Source organism: Thunnus thynnus, chromosome 16 (genome assembly GCF_963924715.1).
Source record: "Thunnus thynnus chromosome 16, fThuThy2.1, whole genome shotgun sequence".
Taxonomy (NCBI): Eukaryota; Metazoa; Chordata; class Actinopteri; order Scombriformes; family Scombridae; genus Thunnus; species Thunnus thynnus.
Window position 1 is genome coordinate 10,599,584 of NC_089532.1, and position 22,643 is coordinate 10,622,226.

Genomic DNA, 22,643 nt, shown 5'->3' on the forward strand with positions numbered 1-22,643 from the left:
TTTAATGTGCAACTGAAGCAGGGGGCGGGATTGGCGCTGAGGAACATTAGCATAATTCCCAGAGTGCCAGAGTCAGTATTGGGTGTCAGAGAGCTATTCCCAAACTCAGCTGTGAGCCACAGTAGCACTAGGTCAACTTACCCACGGGCCAACACACAGACACACATACACACATGCTCCATTAAACACACATAAATTACCAAAGGGGAATCATGAATACCCATGTATGTGTATGCAGACATACATAAACGCACACACATACAGTAAGAGAAAACCTGGATGTACACACAACACACAAACACACATGCACACACCCACACGGTCACACACGCACACCCACTTATGCAGGTCCATTTACACTGAGGCGACAGTGAGTCTGTTAGCGGGATGCCATAGTACAGAGGGGTGGACAGATTTAGGTCTCTCTCACACCTAGCTCTGCCAGGGGGTGGAGGGGGTTGGAGGGTAACGATACCGTTAACACTCGGTGCGCCATCAGACGCCCCACACATCCCACCCCACCCCACCCCACCCTTCTCCCCCCTTCTTGCTGTGCTCCAATCAGCTCCTCTCATTGGGTTGCTTTGCCCTCCACACAGCAACAACTGTTATTCACTGCTCCCAAAATAACACAGCGGCCAATCAAAGGACAGGAACAAGAGTGGTGGTCAACGTAGACCAACCCCTTGACCGTGGGTGAAAGACGGACACTAAGAAGAAAAATAAAAAGTATGTATATGAAGTAATGTCTTTTTTTTTTCTTTTTACCATTTAATATTTATCTCATCGCTCCTTGCACTTTTTACTTCTTTGCACTATTTGTATCCTGTTCACAGTTCACGGAAACAGTTACACCTGTATATAGTCATTCCTTGTGTTTAAGTACATTGAGAGTCACTAAACCAGGGTCAAATTCCTCGTATGTGTGCACGTACTTGGCCAATAAAGATGACTCTGATTCTGATTCTGAAAAGGGAGAGAAAGGCACCCACATGCAAGAAAGAAGGAGAAGACGGGAGAGAAAGAATGACAGATGCGAGGATGGCGAGAGATTGCAAGAGATGTGGAGGAGGAGGAGCAGAACGAAAAAAGGAGAAGAAGAAGAACAAATAGGCAGACAGAGGATGGAGGAGAAATGAGAACATCTAATGATGTGTTCGGGTGCTGGCTGTTCTGTTCTGACTGTGGCAGCTACCATGGTAACCTCATAAATAGGTGCCCTACATATCAGCAGGGCATAAGGTTACACAGCTCAGTAAATAAACACACCAACAGTGGCGGGAGAGTGGTGAGGGGAAGGAGGGATGGAGGGAGATCAGAAAAATAAGCAAATTAGTAAGAGCAAAAAAAAAAAAAAAAAAATCAAAAGGCAGTGAGGCGGAAAGAGGGGAAAAACAGACAACATTGATTCAATACTCTGTGTCGGTATCAAATCCACAATGCGCTGTTGAACACCCACATCAGAGACAAGATGAGATAACCCCTGAGTTCTGAGTTTATTCACTGCAGTGTCAGTACCTTTTGCACACCAACTCTCTCTCTCAAACACACACACAAACACACGCACACAGAAACACACGCTCCAATTCCCTTACTTTCTCCCTCCCTCTGTAGCACAACCCTAAATTACCTTTAAATATTTCCCTGGCAAGAAAGGGAAGCCAACACACACACTCACATAAACACATTTGTAGCACAAAACACGTTATAAACTATGTAAAATAATCAAAGAGCCATTCCTAACACAATGAGCTGTTCTGTTCCATGATTCACAGCGCCAGCCTTCTTATTCAAGTCCAGATAGGGAGATTGTATCAGGGTGTTCATCGTGGTTAATGAACACTATTTATCACGGCCCATCAATTACAGCAGCATCAACCCAGTTGTGTCACAGTGATAAAATCCTCACCCAGGCGTTTAAAATGACACGCATCAAAGGCAATAGAGGAAGTCTTTCAAATTGTCTATTCTCAGTCTAATGCTGATGCTCAATCAGTCTGTCTATTGGTCTCTGTGTGTCTGTCAGTTAGTAAGTCACTCAAATTTTCTGTCTGTACACTGTATGAATGCCTCTAAATGTTACACAAACACAATTATGGCAACAAAATGTATTTAGATGATACTACGTATTACAATACATTAAAATGATTCCAATTCTAAACATCTTTACTATTTTGCAGTGAACACTGTGAATTAAATCAAAGCTGGATGTCCTTTCTTCTAAAATCCAAAAATGGGGCACCAATGGAGAAAAGGGTCCCACCTCTGTTAATATCCACTTTGCCTTAGACTATTAATTTACAATAGATTTGTATAGTACCATACTCCACATAATGGAAGTGACATGTGACATACAAAGCAGTAAACTAATGTTTCAGCCAGAGAAAGTTGGATGCCGCAATTACTGTTTTTTCCCCAGACACAACAAATAATTATATTCGATAAAGTCATCATTGCATGATTTAAGTCCTTAAAACTTCTATTTTCTAGAGGAGCTTTAAATGTAACAAATGGCTGCAGAAAATAAAACCACACAGATATGGGTGGGTGGGTATTAATAAAGCTGTAACAATGTGAGGCTGAAATACTTGTAATGTACAGTAAATGTCTGTCTCTGGCTCTGTCACATTAGTTTGTGCATTTGTCAGCATTTTTAACTGTAAGGTCTGTTCATCACTTACCCTGATCACCTCTGGAGTCTGCTGGATGAGGAGCGTTGAACCTGTGTCTCTCACAGCAGCAGGGTCACCAACAGTAATGGCAGCATCTCTAATGGCGTTTATGGTTGGGATGGCAACAGGAGTTGGAGTCTCAGGTGTAGCCACAGGTGTAGGTTCAGCTGAGTGTGTGGAGGAATGCAAGATTGCAGGTGCAGGTGTTACAGGTGCAGGGATGGATTCTGGATGAGCCTCACCTGTAGAGGCTTCTGTGGCTTTATCTGTAGCCTCAGTTGTAGGCTCAGGTATGGGTGCAGGCAGAGATTTGGGGGCAGCGTCAGGTGTAGGTTTAGGTGCAGGTTCAGATGTAGCCATGCACACATCTTCAGTTACTGCAGGTACAGGTGTTGGTGCAGGTGAAGCTACAGGTGTATGTGCAAGAGAGTGTTTTGGTGGTATATCTGGGACTGTGGTTATGTGGATTGATGGAGCATTGGGAGCAGCTTGTGTGTTTGTGCTCTCCACTGGGGTGTCAGCCCTGCCGGTGGTGGCCAGTGTGTCCTGCAAGAGCCTCATCACCTCCCGCTCCTTCCCACTGTTCCTCTCTGCACTACCTGTGCTTCCTGCTCCAGAATCCACCAGCTCCTGGGCAAAACTCTCAATGCTCTCCAGGATTCTCAGCAGCAGTGCCCCATCCTCCTCCTCTCCCACCACAGCATCACTGTTCTCTCCCTGGGGTGGAGTGAGACCCTGGTGAACCCTGGAGGTAGAACCATTCATGGCTAGGTGGCTGGCTGGCTTTTGGATTTGGAACTGAGCCATTTTGGGCTGAGTAAGAGCTTCATTGGAGGTGATCCCCTGTCCTCCGTCTCTCTTCCTGGTCTTGGCTGGAAGTGGGGGCTCAGTGTCTCTGGGGTGGCTCATACTCTGAGACAGATTCTCCAAATCCAACAGAAGCTTGTCAATGTCATCATTCCTATGTGTGACAGCTTTGGGTGCTGAGACTGCTAGTGAAGCAGAGGGAGGCCAAGAGGGGCTGTGGCCAGTGCTGGTTGGCAAACTATTTGAAGAGTTATGGAGTGTGTGCATGTGTTGACTTAACATAGTCCCGTTTTTGTTCTGAGAGATGGTCAACCCTCTGGTTGGAGTGTTTGTCTGATGTGCTATTTGTTCTGGTGTCTTTCCCACATCTGCCTCTTCCTCCTCAATATAGAGAGCCTCCATGGGGGATGCTGGAGGAGTGTGTGTGTATGGAGGGGTCGGAGATGTATGGTGAGGGGACGGAGAGTGTGTTGGAGAAGAGCTGGATTGAGAGCAGATGACAGACGGGGGAGAGAGTGTGTGTTGTGTGATAGAAGGATGTGGATGCTGTAGTCCATTGGTGAGGGGAGTGGCTCGGGATGAAGAGCTCAGGACTGGTTTTGTATGGATGGAGTCTGATTTTAAAGATGAGGAGGAAGATGAAACAGAAGCAGGAGTAGAAGATGCAGAGTGAGTAACAGTCTTTGGGATGGGAGGTGAATGCACTACATCCTCATAGCGAGGAGGTTGCTCATTGCCAAATATTGGAGAGAACGGTCCCTGCTGGAGGGAGTGAAGATTGTTTAGCAGCTCAGCCAGATCACTATGCCCACTTCCAGGCGCACCCTGACCCCCCTGCCCACTGCCACCCAAAATTCCAATCCCCTCCAGCTCCAGAGGAAGTCTCTTCAGATACGAGCTGAGTCGGGTCATCATGGCCCGGTACACACTGTCAGGACTGGCCCCTCCATCCTCAGGCCCTCCACCAGCTTTGCGTCTGATGCACTGCTTGATGATGTCAGTGCATTTTTTTAGATCTTCAGAGCATTTAAGTAGGATGTCAAGACAGGCGTGGATATCCTCCCCGCCCGCTCCCCCAGAGCCCGCCTCTGCACACGTCTTCTCCAGGAGACGGGCAATCAGGTTCTCGTCTCCCAGGGTGTTGCGGTACAGGGAGGCCATTGTGCTCAGACTTTGGTCAAGTGATGCACTGCTGATGCTCGATAGGCTGCTTGTTGAGCCACTACCCACTTTTGTGATGGATGACAAGGTGCCTGAATTGCCCTTTAGCTTTGTCTCCTCCATCCCTGTCCCTTTCCCTAGCACAAAAGGTGGCAGATTCTCATCATTAGAAGTAGCTGTGCCATTTGTCATGCCATTAGCTGTTCCATTAGTGGTGATGTTGGAGCTGAAGTGGCCGTAGATGATCTCCAGATCGGTGGAGCGACGGCTGAAAGAGTCAGGACGGACCTTACGACCTTTCCTGAAGGTGACATGGCTGGAGGAGGAGAGGCGGAGCTTGTCAAAAGAAAACTCTTTCAGCTTACCACTGGCCAGGTTGATAGCCTCTTCAGTGATGTCCTTCAGACTGCTAGAGGAGGTCAGGTTCCCAGTTGATCCTCCCCAACTGGGGGTCTTTTTACCACGCCACGTGGGGCTGTCCTCCCCTAAAGACAAATTACCGCTGCTGCCTGCCCTCTCAAGACCAACACCACCATTATAACTAGTCTCCATGGTTACACTCATTTTACCATGGTTGGGAAGTTGCTGAGTGATAATATTCCGGGAGTGTATGGGTGAGCTGTTGGGGTCAGTATATGCAGGGTCAGGCGAAACAAGCAGCTCGGAGCAGGTGCCGTGGTGTGCGACAGTACAGTCTAGTCCCTGGGACAGCGCCCCACATGGCCCCGAGCAGTAGTGCACGGCGTGGGAGTGAGTGCGCCGGTCCACTACTACACTGTTGTAGCAGCTCACACTGCTCACCACTACACGATAGGCTGCTGCCATGGTGACCAATGTTCAAAACAAGTCCGTCAGGGCATATGAAGTTCAAAATAATATCAAAGTATCAAAGAGAAACAATGTAGCTTCAACAAAAATATCTCATGGGTGTGAATGTTTCGTTGAAACTCCTTCAGTTGAGAGAAAAAAAATAGTTTATATCCAAATACTGAATCATCTTGCTGAAAAAAAGTATTTCTTGGCTACATAAAGAAACTGCATGGTGCCAATTTTCAAAGATATACAATGCTGTGATAAAAAAACTGGCAATCAACACCTAAAAAGAAATGAAAGCTTTAAAAGATTCAACTCGCATGCAGAATTCTTTGTCTGAAAACTCTGGGCCTCTTAATAACAGTTGTAAGGTTCCTCCTCTCTCCACAGGCACCTTCTCTGCTTCCTTTCTAGCAGCAGCTCATTAGCCACTAATGACAGCCGTGGTGGATGGCGACAGCGGAAGATCCAGCTGGGGTATCACCCATCCCTCCACAGAAGCAGCCCCAGGGGCCTAATCCAAGGCCAGCGAGGCCTTAACATTGCTCCAGCCTGTGCTCATCCCTTGGGCAACGAAACATAGGAAGAACACCCTTATCTCAATCTGTGGTTTTTTAAGTCCTGAAAGGGCAGAGAACCATTCACTGACTCCAACGCAGCTGCAGAATAGCAGGGGTCCGTCCACAGATGGCCGGCTGCCTCCTTCTCTTTCTGTGCGTGTGTCTGGATCTCAGTCACTCCCGTATTCTCTCTCACCCTTTCCGTCTCCCACTGTCATCCATGTGTCAGAGGGAGAGTGTGTTTCTGACAGGAGGACACCACCTGTGAGTCAGCAGAGGGGGGTGAGAGGGAGGAGACAGGGTGAGAAAGAAGGAAAGGGAAAACAGAGGAAGAGAGGAAGAGAAAGGAAATCGTTAAACTGGTAGTTATGAAGAAGTGGATAATTATGTATGTGTGCATACATATCATCCAGATGACAGCTGATTTGAAATTTTATCCTCTTTATCATCAAGAAAACCTGCAAAACCACGGTTCACTTCTTGTACCATCAACCTCAAATACACACATATGCACACACAGAGATCAAAAGGAGGGAAGGAAGGGAGACATGGAAGTGTGGAGGGTTAAAACAGCAGAGCAGGAAAAAGACAGAACTCCCTCTTTCGTCACAGCAGAGCTATAAAGAGTTTTCTCTAAGCCCGCTGAGAAATCACAACTCAGTAAAAGAGAGGCAGGTGTGTCAGAAGGAGAAAACACCTGTTGCTTTCACATTTCCATTCCTGTTTTTTTTTTTTCCTCTGTGCCAACGTGAAGCCTCTACTATGTTTGTAAAGGCAATAAAGATATATTTTTCTATTGTATTATGTTCTATTCTATTCTCTTAACACTCACACAAAGAGATGAAGACAGACATACACACACTGTAGATCATAACAAAAGTATTGAAATAGAGGTTGCAGTAACCATGGAGATATACATAAAATGTATTGCAAACGATGTCAAGAGTCTCAGCATGTGAGATGTCCACTATCGCTCCCTTGAACTTTACTGTAAGGATAAATAAACCAAGTACTCATCACAGGCGTAACATCTGGCTATTGGATTTACACATCCACCTAAAAAGTTACACTTTAGGGCACTTAAAAAATTCAATTTTGACATTTGGATTGGGATTTTAACCTTTTTCACAAAGAAGGTTTTTCAGTTTGCAGACCAACCTCCACTCCAGTAACATGCCACATACCACAGATTAACAGAGCCTGACCGGATACACACTGCGCAGTAAACCTGCAAGCAAGACCGATTGGTAAAATGATTTAAAGGCCTGTAAAAGAGTGAAAATAATTCAACACGTGACGACACAGTGCTTTCAGTCTTTTTTTTTTTGCATCGCTCTCACTCTCTTTTATGTTCCTCTGTCTTTCTCTACATCTCTCATCCTCTATCAATTAGTTTTAGATGCCTTCGTGTCAGTCTCACCCTCTCTATCAATTAGTTTTAGATGCCTTCATGTCTCAGTTTCAAGTCTTCAGCTGACCTATATTTCTTTTTCTCTTTCTCCCTGATTTCCCTCCCCCTCTAGAGGGGCAACACATTCCTCAGAGCTGTGCCTTCCCACACATACATGCCCATATGCACTGTACATACATACATATACAATAACTAACTGTAATACTGCAGTGAGATAGCACTGCTACAGCGGCACAACACAACCAAACACATGCAATCGAACCTCAAGCCTAATCCCAACTACACAAACCTACCTAACATAAATTTAGGAGGAAATATTCAGAAATACAGATGTAATATGTATTTAATGTGTAAATTTGAATCTATAAAACCTTAAAAAAAAAAAAACAACAGAACGGTAAAAATCTAGAGAAGCCAAGGTCTTATGCTCAAATAATTAATTTCAAGAACTTTTAAGCATTCATGGACACCATGCCAACACAGAAAGACTGCATACCTGTGGGATGCAGGATTTTCAGAAAGACCACGGGAAGAAAGACCAACATTAAAAGGTTTAAACAACTTGAGACTTAGACCGAGGACATATGATCTGTGGTGTGTTCTCGTGGGAGTTATGGAGCCGGAGTTTCCTACTTAAAAAGTGTAAAAAAAAAAGAGCAACTGGGGAGAGGGGGAGGAATGATTGGTTGGCTTGTGGGTGGGGGAGAGCGGCTGGCAAGGTGGGGAGGGGGATTTGTGGCACCTGGAAAAATAACTATTAAGAAGTTGTATGGAAAAAACAGGCGGTCACCTCGTGTTTCTGTCTCGCTTTCTCTCTCTCCTTTCTCTCCACACAAACACACACAAACACACTCACAACAGCTGGATGCTGCTGAATCAGTCTCTTGAGCAGGAAATTACACTTCCTGGCAAGCTGCACTTGAAATCTGCACAGACAGTTATAGAAATAGACTATTGTATGGTATGGATAGCATGGTAATCATACACACACACAAACACACACACACACACACAAGTAATACCAAGCATGTAAACAAACTCCACTGGTGTTTATAACACTGAACCTCCACATTGACACGTGCATGCACCCACTCATCAATGCCAGCACATACCTCACTGACACATATTACAGAAAAAGAACACACACACATTCTGTGAAGTGTTTTCAAGCCTTGTCCTGATTTAGTGGCAGCCAAGTATTTTTTTTTCCTCTCCTGGCATATTTCTGGGCAACTTAGCTGAGAATGCGTGGAGGGTATCAGCTTTCAGTTTAACGTCAATGAGCTAATGACAACAAACAATGACAAAGAACAAACTTTTGATAACACTTACTTTATATTGAACCAGAATACATTCAGATCTATGTTTTATTTCAATGCCAAAACGACAAATTCACACAAATTTATATCTGCTTCAAATTGACTGTATATAGAAAAGATTACCTTGTAGCTTTTTGCTTTTTAACAAAGAGCACCACAATACAAGTCTTATCCATCCTCTTTATCCTTTGCTTCCTCCACTTCCTATTGTTTTTCAGAGGTTTTGCTGCTCTCTCTGTCTATGTGAATGAATATAAAAGGAGAACAAGAAGACACTGGTGGATGTGGATTGTGTTCCTTGTGTTTCTTTGTGAGAGGACAAGGGGTTATTTGTGATAACACTTCTCTCTTTTCTCTTCTCTCCTTCCCATCATCTCTCTCTAACTCTTTTCCTTTCCTTCCCTCCCTCCCTTTCTTTGTTCTCCACCTAAAAAAGTCTTCACTTCAATCTGACCTTCCCTAGGAAGCACTAAATCACCAGAGGCCACTTCTGTCACAACCTCCAATCTAGCCACCAAAAGTATGTTTGTGCATGTGTGTGTGTGTGCATTAGCAAATGTGCACGGAAAGAGGTTGTGTGTTACTTTGCCTTTGTTAATACATGTATGTTGTTTTACTGTGCATGTATGTGTGTGTGTGTGTGTGTGTGTATGTGTCAGTGGGTCCACAGCAAGGGGCCAGGGGGGCCTCCGAGCGGAAGTGGGTCTTTTTGAAGAAGAAGGCACAAATAGGAACCCTTAAACATACCCCTGGGGAGCCAGGGAGGGAGGGCAGGTCTATACTAGCCTTCTCACTGTACACACTCACACACACACACAGGGAGAGACAGAGCTTGATGCACAGCTTCTGTGTTACTATGCCATGCACACACTAAACAGAACTGAGAGAGAGACTAGTGGCTCTGTGGGTGTTGACTTCTACACTACAATGGGGGGACAACAGTAGCTACAAAAGAGGGATTACTGGGCTTTACGCAACATTTTTCTCCTGTGAGAAACATACACACTCACGAGGAAACATACACAAACAAAAGAAATGCAGTTTGATAGTAAGTGCAAATGCATTTTTGACATGATATGGACAGAACAACATGCTCTGTACAATAAATATGCAGTTTATGTATACAATAACTTTAAAAAGCATTAAATCAATTGTTTAAAATTTAGTTTTTTTCTTTCTTCTATTCATCTTCCACTCTTTCTTCGATTTTTCTGTAAATTTTCCCCTCTCCCTTCAATTGTTACAAATGTCGAACTAACTGCAGTTCTGACCCAGTTCTCTGCTTCTTTCTGTAATCCTCACATGAATTATTTACTCTGACTTCTAAGTTCCTGTTTGCATGCACGCACACACATACAAACACACACATACACACACACAACACATTGATATTCTCTTGAAAACAGAGACAAACTTAATCTGTAGGAGAGTTTCTCCGTCAGCTGTGCATCAATCAGCTGTCTTGCTGTCATTTTCTGGCAGACAGATATAGGAGCAGACAGATAGAAAGATACTCTGGCAGACAGCTCTGTCCTTGTCAAGTCCAGGACATACTTCAATTTTCATCATTTTCTGTGTCAGCTACAGCTCAAGAAAAAAAGTCAGTCTGAGAAAAAAGGGAGAAGGGTGGCCTGGCTGGCTAAGACCATCCATAAAACAACACCCTGGCTTTTAATCCTACTTCTTTGCTACATCCCATCCCCTCTCTCTCTCTTCCATCCTTTCTCCCATTTTCCTCTCTCTGTTGTCTAATGAGGCAAGAATACCTTAAAATGCAACAAGTTATATATCTGATACTTAAAACACAGCAGGAGGTTTCTGTTGACTATGCCAGACACGTAAGGCCATATGTCTTTTCTTGAAGGGAGGAGAGCTTGAGTTTTTGGGGGGGTCTGGATTGCAAAATCCCCACCAGGTCCCAAACAGAAAGAAGCAGGGAGCTGCTCTGCAAACCAAACATCTGTGCACGAGCCAAAACACAGGCAGGGGGAGAATCAGAGGGGATATCTGACACAATTAAGGATTTAGGAATGGTTACGTTGTCTGTTCTCATATGCCCTCAAATAAGAAAGAAAATATCTGTTTGTTTGGATTTTATAAACAATAGAAAGCAGAAAATAACCATTTTTACACATTTATGGAATATCCCTAAGATAATAGCAGGAAACCACACAGGTACACTGGCGTATATGCATGTACAAACATGTATACACAAAGACACACGCATAGATTAATCCTCTAGTTTCCATCAAATTATATTTCTCTTTTACATCTTTACTCATGGGCTTTTTGACCAAATAATTTTGTACAAAGATCTTCAGAAATACATTTCCTTACATTTAATTGTCATAATCCATAGTAAAAATGAAATAGCCCAAAAAGATATTTACCATAATATACTTAGAGCTGTCATAGGAGAAAAATGGAGAGAAGCAGACAAACATGTGAAGAGCATATGTTCATTATTATGTGTGTGTGTGTGTGTGTGTGTGTGTGTGTGTGTGTGTGTGTGTGTGTGTGTATGTGTGTGTGTGTGTGTGCGTGTGTGTCTGCCAGACACATACACACACAAACACACACACACACACACACACACTCACACTCTCGTTATGTCTGCCAAACTTATTGTCTGGATGAGACCCAGCCTGCTGAGCACAAATCAGTGAACTCTGGAGACACACAGATACACATATACACACACACATACAGCTGTAAATGATGAAACTAAACCACGTCTGCAGGCTTGATAGAGCACGGCCCAGAATAATGGCACTGGTCTTTATAGGCCACGAGCAGGCAGGTCCAGGCCTATAGGGACAGCTTCATAAAAACACTGTGGAGGCATTTTTTTACTGTAAATAGAGACAGGAAACGTTGTACAAAGAGAGTATTGACTTATATTTACGTGGCTGGTATTCATTTTAACATTATGGCAGAAGGTGATTAATCTGTTTACTATTACTGTTCCCTAGCAGGCAACAAAAGTCAAATAAAACAGCTGAACTCTGAAACCAGGGCATCACAGATGTTTTAGCACACAGGCCAAACTGTGAAGTGTTTGATGTGTGGACTTTCCACTGAAAGTGAAGAAATGATTGAACTGGTAGAATTATTAGCTACAATGCTTTTTCTTTTTTTTTTACATCTTAGTCTTACAAATGCTGATCATGATCAGCTCTATGCTATATGTGGAGAAACCATTAGAGACAACAGACATAATGCTTGATCCTATGGACATCCATTAATTGGGCTAAGCTAGGCTAAGCTTTAGTGTCAACATACCTTCAAATTGCACACTACGGCTGTCACTTTTATTTGGAAAGTCTAACTACCATTCGAGCATTGGGAAAATTTAAATATTTGATTTGTGAATATCTGTTTGTCTGTTCAAAATTCATAATGTACACTGTATAAATGCAACAAGCCATTGATTTATTGCATGCTCTATTGCCCTATCACTGAACTCTGCAATTGTTGTTCTCTTTGTTAATGGAAAATGAAGAAAACCAAACAGATAATCATGACAAAAAGAAGAGGAGTAATGTGTTTTGGGTTTATCATCATAGATGGAAAAATTCTGGATAAAGTTAAGGCTGTTTGCCAACTTTTAAGTAGCTTACAGTAACATTCCCAAAGACAGCAGCACTCTCTTTCTCTTATTCTGCTCTCACCTGGTCCATCATTTCTGCCTTTAGCTTATTTTTTATTCCCTAGTATGTCCATCCCTCCTTAACTTTATACTTTCCTCCTCTTTTCTAGCTGGCTACATCCTCCTGCTGTACAGGCTGAGATGGCACGAGCGTTCCTCTACAGATCTGCACCTTCAGTGCTGTGCCAGCTGTTCCACTAGCGCTCCTCACATCTTTCAGGAAAGAGGTTGTGTGAATAGCTTAGCACCTCATTAGAAACAAAACGGTAACTCCAAAGACTACAAGACACATGGACACAAACACACAAACACACACACACACACACAATATTCCCTTAGGAAAGGTGTTGAGGGCAGAGAAGAGGATGTTTTTGCTGCTGAGTAGATGAGGGAAAACAGTGACTCACATCTTTTCTTATCTTTAAATGTTTCCTGGCTAAACAGCTTGGCCTTATAAGGTTAACACACAGTCTTGATCACATACACACACGCAGACAGAACAGAACAGAAGTACACACACACACACACACACAGATCCTGCTGTTCCACTGCAGAGAGCAGAAAAAAAAACACGCTGTAAATACACAGTAACACTTTAGGCCATGAGACGATGATGATGAAAGCTGGCATCAGCTTCAAAACATCCAAACATGCACCACACACACACACGCACACACACACACAAAGCTGCAGCTGCAAACATACACAGTCAAAAACACCTCTAAAACACATGCACACACAAACACGCACTTCAGTGCAAGCGTGTGTAAGCACACAACTACACACACACACGCATCTGTCCTTTCTGCCTTGCCTGAAGCTCACTAAGACCCGGTCTCCGCATTGCCACTAATTTAAAAAACACATTTTGGGTGATGTCATGCTTTTGGCTGCGTTCCGCTAATGCACATGGAGATGCACAAATCAGACACACACATGCCCACACAGCCACAGAGGACAAAGGACACACAAATATATTGAATGTAATGTGCAAAGACAGCTGACCTGGATTCAGCCAGTCAACTGTTTATTCCTGCTCCCACCTACAACCCAGACCCAAAGGCAACCAGCTTACACCAACACACGTCCAACAAGCAGACCAGACAGATGAACGCACACACATCCAAATTGACAAACTAGCTGTAGGAAATAAAGTTGAGAGGAGGAGGTTCTGTGTTTGGAACAGCGGGGGTCAAAATCAATAAACCAAAGCATGAATTTATTAAATAAACTAGTGATGAACTAAGAATATTGCTATCGGGATTTATAGAACTCCGTTTAAATGTGTTTCTGGCATCTGGCATCTATAATGTGACTGACCTCATGTAGGCGACAGAGTAAGTTTTTCAATGTATAAATCACTGCTGTGCTATTGTAAAGTAGTAAAACATTCACATAATGTTTGTATAAGTAATGAGGCATAGATAATCCTACAAGAATATAACACAGGTGGCTGTGTATGACTGTTAAAGCAGGTTTTTTTTATAACTCCAGATCAGTTTCTTTTAACCTTGATCCCAACCTTGATATCGGGTACCTTCCAATACTGAGTTGTAGTAGGCACTACTACAAAAATGGCAAAGCTGATGTTTAACAGCAGAATAACCTAAATCAGTAAAATATTACCTGCATCACAACCTTCCTTTAGTGGAGTCCTACATACAGAGTAATACACATGGTTTTCTACATTAGATGAGTTTTTTCATATTTTGAAGTGTTTTATGTAATATAATTGCAGGAAAGGAGTGTCAGTGTGGACTTGTTGTAACAAGAAGGTCTGCACAGGATTTGGACAGTCTGTCTTTATCCACTGCATGAAAAAACTTCAAAAGTTCAAATAGAGTTTAGAGCTAACTACAGGACTTTGGCAGCATGGCCCACCTGTTCAGGTGCAGGTTCCAGTGTTTAATGGAAAACAATCTGACATTTTGACAACAGGAGCTCAATGGATTATATGAACGGAGAAACATAAATGGATTGCTTTCACCAAAATTATGAATATCAGTGTCCTTGGTTGACCTTGGTTGAGGACAATCCTACTATAGTGTACAATTTGCCAGAGGGGAACCGTCTTCAAGGTATTCAGTGAGGACCTAAGATAAAAATATTGAAGAATTTTTGGGCTCCTAATCAATTTTTTTAAATTATTTTTATTCACTGTGGGTATTTTGTATAGTTAAAACAGTCTTATTTTTTGCTGTGTTTGAATTTCTGTTGGGTATTGCAGTGTTCAGGCACAGAAGTCAGTATGAGATGGAAAAATTTGTCATTGATTTTCCTATAACTAGCCTGCAGTCAAGACACATTTCAGTGAGAAATAAACAAATTTGTTTTATCATCTTTATCATTTGATAACCACAGTTTCTATGCAAGTTGTAAGAAGTATACTATAAAATTTGCATCTCTAGTTTTATTGTTTTATTATTTAGAGCTTGTGCCTTTTCTCCTTTCACCTCAGGAAGTGTTGGCTGTTCACTATGAGACATCTGATATCTACATTTAACTTGTTTATATTGCATCGCTGCCTTTACTTCTGGCAGAGAGATATTAAATCTACATTGGAATTCAAGTGTGTCGAAGCCCAAACAAACACCGAGACATTGGATTAGCATTGGATCCATCTTTAGTTGTTGAACAGTAGCTAATGATTATTCTAGATATTTTACTTTCATTCCACTTTTTCATTGAAATAAGTCAATGTGATTTGCTTGTTTCATTTATTTTCACAAAATAATATAGGCCATATAGGTCATATTTACGTTAAGTTCTGTCTTGATAGCAAGCTTTGTGTGACTGGTTCCACCTTTGTGTGCTGTGAAGCCAGTAAGGGCAAAGAAACCTTTAATATGCTGAACTTCCATGTGACAGGGTTCTGGCTAATATTTTTATTGCTATGTTTGGGTTTTTTTATTGCCACATGTGGTCCTATTGAAGGCCCAGGGTCCAGAGCCACGGTTCGCCGCTGCAATTTCCTATCTTATAAATAGGCCATAGTAGGACTGACGTGTACCAGTGACTGTCAAGATAATTTTAGTAGTAGAGATTTATTTTGGCTCGAGTAGTACAAAAATAGCTAAAATCAATATGACTAATATAAGGGGTAAAACAATTCATTATGAGGTGGTGAGTTTTCAGGCATACTTAAAGCCCAAAAAGGAAAAGATGTAGACCAAAACTAGACGACATGGAGCCAGAACTAGAGTCCCAGACCCGCTGCTGGTCAGAGCTGAATGACTTGTTCCGGAAAGTTCTGGACACAAACATTCCCCAAATACCAGAGTGCTTTTACTCTCACAGACATTATTCAATGAGAAGCACAAAGAGCAAACAGCTACAACACACAGACACACACAGACACACACTCCTGCATCGGAGATATTGTGCTAAAAAATGTATTATATTGTACAGCAAAACCCAACGCACACCCATAAACCAAACTGTAACCACAGAAGTCAGCACTAAACTGACAAGATGATGAATTTGCCCACAAGCAGCTGATTGTGGGAGGCGTCTGCGGTGCCACAAGTCTAGATGCACAATGATAGTTGTCTAGTGGGCAGGTGTCTGATGACAGGCTGTGAAATGACAGCATAATGTTTGTCCACAAACACAGACTAAAGAGTGGGTGAATCAGACACAAGAGAGGAGAAAACGAGGGACAATCGCAAGTGGATGAGAGGAAGATAGACAAGGCATGACATCAACATGTCAAGATTTTCTGTTGCCATATGATTTACAATCATTTTGTTTCCGTTTGTGGTTTTAATTGAACCAGCAATAGCAGTAGAGGCTCAGATCAATGCTGCAAACCACATCAAACCAGCCTTCTAGGAAAGCAGAGGCAGGAGGTAAAATGTTCTTCCTTTGCATCTATTTCTTCCTCATTACATGAACCTAGAAGTTATTATTAATATACTAACATCTCTGTTTTTATTGTTATTACATGCTCTTATGTCATAAATACCAAGCAGCTTTTTAATAAATTATGTTTTTTTTTTAATAATGAAAGGCTTGGAATATGTTTTTCTTTAGTGAATGATTCAAGTATCAGCATTTCTGCAGACATATTACATATTGATGGTGAGAGGACTTGAGAGCCTACATCATTAATAGGTTTCTGACTTTTGATCAGACATCAAAAACCCACACCATCTAATTTTTGGGTGTGATAGTAAAACCGGGATATTTCTATTTTTTTTTTCAGAATTAGGAGGGGTTTTCGATTGAGCTAGAGACATCAGAAAAAAAGTATAGTGTATAAAATTTTGATTCTGTCCATCTTCAAGAAGTCTTATGGATGTCCAGAGAAGAGCCCGACATTATCAGCCGATATTGGCCTATCCAGGATATATTGGTATATATTTTATTTGCTTTTTTCTTAATTCAAGTTTAATTTGTTCTATTTGTGTTTTTCATTTATAGTTATTTATAATTATTAAATTCCCAGTAAAGTTTACTGTTTCAGTGCACTGATGTCATTTTGGACAATAAAGTTTATTGTTAAACTTTAAAATATCCTGCCTCCATTACATATCTTTTTCACAAGTGATTGATATTTGAGGGATCATTGAAGATAAATAAATAAATCCTTTACATATAAAGAACATTGGCCAATATATTGATATCGGAATCTTTTTACTGCCTAATGTCGGTATCGGCCCCAAAATTCCAGTATGTGTCAGGCTCTAGTCCAGAGTTCACATTTCAACATCTCTAACTCGTCATGTATTTAACGTCCACAGAAACCTTTCATTCTGGCTTTCCTGGAGACATCTAAAAGTAGCCTCTTAAAGACGTCTCATCTGAGACGTACAGCATATACAATGTCTACAGATGACATATAAAAAACATTCATCCTGGCTCCCCTAAAGACATCTTCTAGATGTCCAAACATAAAGTCTTTTAGACATGTTTGTGCTCACTGGGCACTTACATGTAGACAGCAGGACTACGTGTTTATGAAAGAGCAGAACTCTGCAGATTTTAACAGAAATCCATATAAGAGCATGTTTAGACTGGAGAGCTGAAGTCAGACTAACTAGTCTGAGGGCCGTCTGTGTGTGCATACGTGTGTGTGTGTATGTGTGTGTGTTGACTGCTGTCCCTGTCCATCAGAGGGTCATATGAGGAGCAGATTAGGGTTTCTAACCGCAAACCCCTGTCGCCATGGGCCATCGTCACGGAGACTGCGAGGAGAGTCATCGTGTTCCGAACCGCCACTGACTCACCCCTCCTTATCTCACCGCTATGCACACGGACACACACACACACATACACACACAAAACCACATCTAAATCAGGACTTTGTGGTGCAGCCTATCTCACATGTTCTCCATCCCTTCTCCAGCCCCAACATCTCAACTAATCATATCAGTTTGAGCCAGAGCAGATTAATGTCATCATCTAAATTAGGGTCGCAACTATTTTCATTGCTTGATTAATCATTAATACTAAAAAAATATGAAAATATTGAAAATAAATATCACAATGAATAAAAAACAATCCTAAAACCCAAAACAGCACATCCTCACATTTGAGAAGCTGGAAAAGGGAATGTTAGGCATTTTTTGTTTGAAAACTGTATTACATTATCAAATCCAAAATCCAGATAATCCACTTTTGATGAAAAGCTGAAGATCAAAACTCAAAAAGGTGCAGTTCAGATTACTCTATGAGTTGAGCAGAGCGGTTAAAATGAATTTCTAAATCCCTCACACTACCAATTTTTTCTTACTATTGGCTCCAACCAACCCTATAATCAGGATTTCCATGATGTGTGTCGGGACGGCAAATTTGGTATAAATCATCCCAACAGTCCTCTAATTTATCCCTACTGTTAGTGGATTCGGCGTACCTATAGGATCCTGACTCAGTGCCATGTAATATTACGGCTCTCGTTGCATTTCTCTTGCGTTGAGGCCGTTTATAAACCGGCTGGTGAGCCATTGTGGGTTTCAACTCTTAATTGACAACCGAAAAACATATTTGTTCTGTATCTTCCAAGATCCCCCAAAATCCTCTGATTCAAAACTGTTTTAGTGCACAGTAGTTTCAGCAGGACCAGCCATGACAGTCTGAGGAACCAGCTGTCACTTTAAGCCTGTTAGGGGGGTATTTACAACCCAACATACAAACAAGACTATAAAACTGGACTCCCCTCACCTCTCCCTCAACTTTCCACCCTCCCTTCTATTAAACTTGTGGTTGCACACAACCTCAACAGACAGAAAATTAGTGCATGCAGTGGGAACAACAGTGAAGACATTACATGACGAGTTAATGGATTTTAAATAGCTTATGGGATTCATTACAGCTAGACATGAAAGCGAGACTTGAAAAAGTAACTTGATTGCGCATTTATAAGCCCAGTTAAAGATATATTAACACACACTTGCAAAATACACAGAGCAAACACACAGATCCGTCCCTCTCTTGCTCTCTCTCTCTCTCTCTCTCTCACATGCTGCCACATCCTCTGTTACTGGGTTATTTTCTTCCCTTGTGTTTAGAGTCTATTCTTGGAGTTGTGTTTGTGCATGTGACCCCAGTCACTGCTCACGGTCAAATGTCCGGCTGCCTTTTCATCTCAGGGTATGTACGTGTCTGTGTGTGTGTGTGTGTGTGTGTGTCCCTTAGCGCGTCACACACAACCTTATCCAGAGAGACAGGGTCATGTTCACACCTTCTGCTCTGTATCACCGTGAGCTGGCACCCCCAAAAGTCTCGCACTTGTCCTTTCCCTTTAGCCCTCTAGGATCTGCCTATCACCTCTAATCATACTCCTCTTCCCTTCTCCGTAAGTACACTCCTCCAACTCATTTTTCATCTTTCATCTCTTAATCAACACCTCTTTAGTTTTATCCACTCTGTGAATCACACCCCCTTTGGGACCTTGAAAGAGAAATACTTGAGTATCTCTCTATTTCTCTCCTCTCTGCCTTTTGTGCACTCATGTTCTGCTTCCTTGATATTTCATCTCATCTGTCCGAGACATCAGCACACACCAGGGTTTTCATTCACTTATCCATAAACCCTCAATGTATGCCAACAGCATACATGCTCCGGTTGGGATGTGGGTTTAGCCGAGCATGTGGCTGTGGCGCTGCCGCTGAGCCCGGGGTTTAGGTCTAGACTTTCCTAATGAGAAACAGCCCTCTTGTACTGTACATGGAGTCAACGTCTGGAATATCGCATACATGAATGCACATATTTGTATCCACAAAAGCGTGCAAAAAAAACATGCATACATAGCAGCAGACTTTTTTATAAGAGCTCAGAACTGTGCTGTAACTTGATTATTATTAAATCTGAGGTGTGTCATCACACATCATGTGCCCAGGAGCCTGTTATAACAGCTGTTTGAAGTTACCTAGTTACAATATGAGTGTTGACTACGTGGATATTTACTCATCACAATACTAGAATGGGTTGCACCACACAAAGTAGTTAGATTACTTCTTCAATCACATCTAAAAACGCTCTATCCATCTATAGTAATGTCATTATTTAGGATCTTAAGGGAAAGCCATGTTTCAGTCAGAGCAAGTCAGCCAAGCCATCTTACCATCAAAAATGGGTTGCCACAGGGGTCTATCCTTGGCCCGTTGTTGTTTACATTATACATAAATAAAATGATTCTTCCTAATCACTACTTCAATGTCCATTTATTTGCAGATGATACAATTTTAAATGCCCCAAGCTCCAGCCCAGCCCAGGCCCTGACTCATCTTCAGTCTGCCTTTGATGCTTTCCAATTATCACTCCTTAATCACAGACTAGTTTTAAATGCAGGAAAGACCAAGTACATGGTGTTCTCCACCTCCACCAGTGACTCTGACTATCCTGCCATTAAAACTTTAAATGGTACCCATATTATGTCTGCTGAGTCATACAAATACTTAGGAATTTGGCTTGACAGCAGACTATCATTCAAGATTCATATCCAACATTTGACTCAGAAATTAAAAAACAAACTAGGCTTCTTGTATAGATTTAAAGGATGGCTATCTTCCTGAAATCATAAGACTATTGTGCCATCAATCTTCATGTCTGTTCTTGACTATAGAGATATTCTGTATTGTCATGCTGCCCCAGCAACACTTCAGCAGTTAACTCCTGTGTGTCATAGTGCATTACGCTTTATCACAAATGACAAATTTTATACTCATCATTGTTCTCTGTATCAAGAGGTTGGTTGGACTTCCTTAAAGTTAAAAAGAAATAGCAATCTCATTTTATACATTTATAAAGCTCTACTGTTGAAGCTTCCAAACTACGTCATGTCTCTTCTCTCATTTAAATCTAGTAACTTCAGTAAACCATCCAGTAACTACTTGTCTTGAGGACTTGTAGCATTTATTCACTGACAAAAAATTGTACATACACTGGACTGCACAATCATGGATTGAGCCAGTGCAACCCAATCCAGGTGAGCAAAAGGAAGACATGAAAGATGAAGACAAAAGGAAGCAAGTTTGCGTATTTGCTGTTCCTGCCTCAGCAAAGCAGGTGGGGAAGCTCTCGTTTAAAGCAAGCAGTAACAGGTGAAATAAAAGAAGAGAAAAGGAGGGTAGTGAAAGTAAAGTTAGTCTGAACAAAAGAGAATAAGAAAGAAGATCAAAAAACAAGTCAAATGTAAGTGAATGAGCAGCAGCCAAAAATAAAACATAATAAAAAGAGTTTGTTTGTCCAACCAGGTTAGAAAACTAGGTTTGGTCTCACCAAAGATTCAAAGTAAACATAAGAAGAGAGAAAGAGACCGAGTGTTTTCTCTGGCTTCCAAATACAGCTGCAGGCTGTATTTATGTGTACTTACAGTATGTGTGCGCACATCTGTTTGTAATATGGCAGCACAATGGCAAAGATTTACTACATGAAGCTTATTAGACTCCAATAATGTCAAACCAGGACTTAACAGAGAGCAGGGGAAGGGGCTACCTGTCTCTGCTGTCATCACACACACACATAGACACATGTAGACATGCACAAATACACACACACTGAATTTATTGACAGGCAAGCCTGCCTTGTAGGCCAAAGCTTACAAAGTAGAGGGAACATGGTGATCTCATGTAAGCTCTCTGTACGAGGGTCATATCTGTCCTTGGGCAACACATATTCACGTACATGCATGCACACGCACACACACACACACACACACACACACACACACACACACGCACACACACACCGTCTTCCTGGTTTGTTTTTATCACCTGGGGGCTGAGGAAAACAACAAGACCTTTGGTTATAGGCCAACATGTAAAGAGTACAAAGACAATGGCCACAGTATGTATGACTCACCATTACATACACACACACACACAAATATACAGACACACACACACACACCAGCTTCCCTTGGGTTAGGCTTAGAAAAGAACATTCCCTCATTATAGCAGCAGAGCAGCAGTTCAAAGGCGGAGTGGGAAAGCTGCGCTGTTATTATGGCTCTAACTGGCTGCAAGCCTGGACCATCACTCTGACTACTGTCATATTTGATCATGCTAACACACTGACCAATAGCTTGGCAAGTCACATGCACACACACATTGCCAATAGTGATGTCAATTATAGACTATTATGAGATCCTGTCAAGAACTCAAAGTCTTGAAATAGTTTATCCATATAGCAACTTTTCAAGGCAGACATCAAAAAGTGCTTCAAGTAGACCCCTAAACAAGACGAGCACAACACGAAGATAAGCAGGAACTACGAGTATATATTGCATACATGGAAAAAACTCAAGTTTTCTACTAAAATAAACTGAGCCTTAAGTTGTTGAAGTGAGTTCTAGACCTCAAAAGCTGACCAACTTTGGTTTTACATCTGGAGCGACACAACCAACAAACCCTGCTCAGAGGACCTACATGTAAGCGATGCATTGGTGATAGGGCTGTTGTAACTCAGTGACATACTGTACAAGGTAGCCCCACCATGCAGAACTTAGAAAGTGAGAACAGGGATTTTTAATTGAATACAGAAATTGAATGAGAGCCGCCAGCATAAGAATCAATTCAGATTGTCAATTATTGTATATACACAAGACGCAAATATCTCAAAATATCCAAGACGTCATGACATTTGCTGAGCCAGACCATGTTCCCTGAAGGATGAACCCTTATGATCTAGGTGATAGCTCAACCTTTGATGTACAGTAGGCTCATTTGTAGTAGATATTTCAAAATGTAATAGGTAGAAATCAGCACTTCTTAAAGGATTATTTTATCAGCGATTTGTTAGGCTACATCA

The 22,643-nt window shown here is 41.9% G+C and overlaps 1 protein-coding gene across 2 annotated transcripts in view; it reads right to left on the minus strand.

Moving 5' to 3' along the window:
* The window catches only part of ppp2r3a (protein phosphatase 2, regulatory subunit B'', alpha), a 60,326-nt gene that overhangs the window by 21,427 nt on the left and 16,256 nt on the right, over positions 1-22,643 (minus strand). For both annotated transcript variants that reach the window (XM_067615144.1, XM_067615145.1), the window contains exon 2: positions 2,682-6,275. In XM_067615144.1, coding sequence (XP_067471245.1) covers positions 2,682-5,465 — 2,784 coding nt within the window. In that variant the 5' untranslated portion in view covers positions 5,466-6,275. The remainder of the gene's footprint in view (positions 1-2,681; positions 6,276-22,643) is intronic.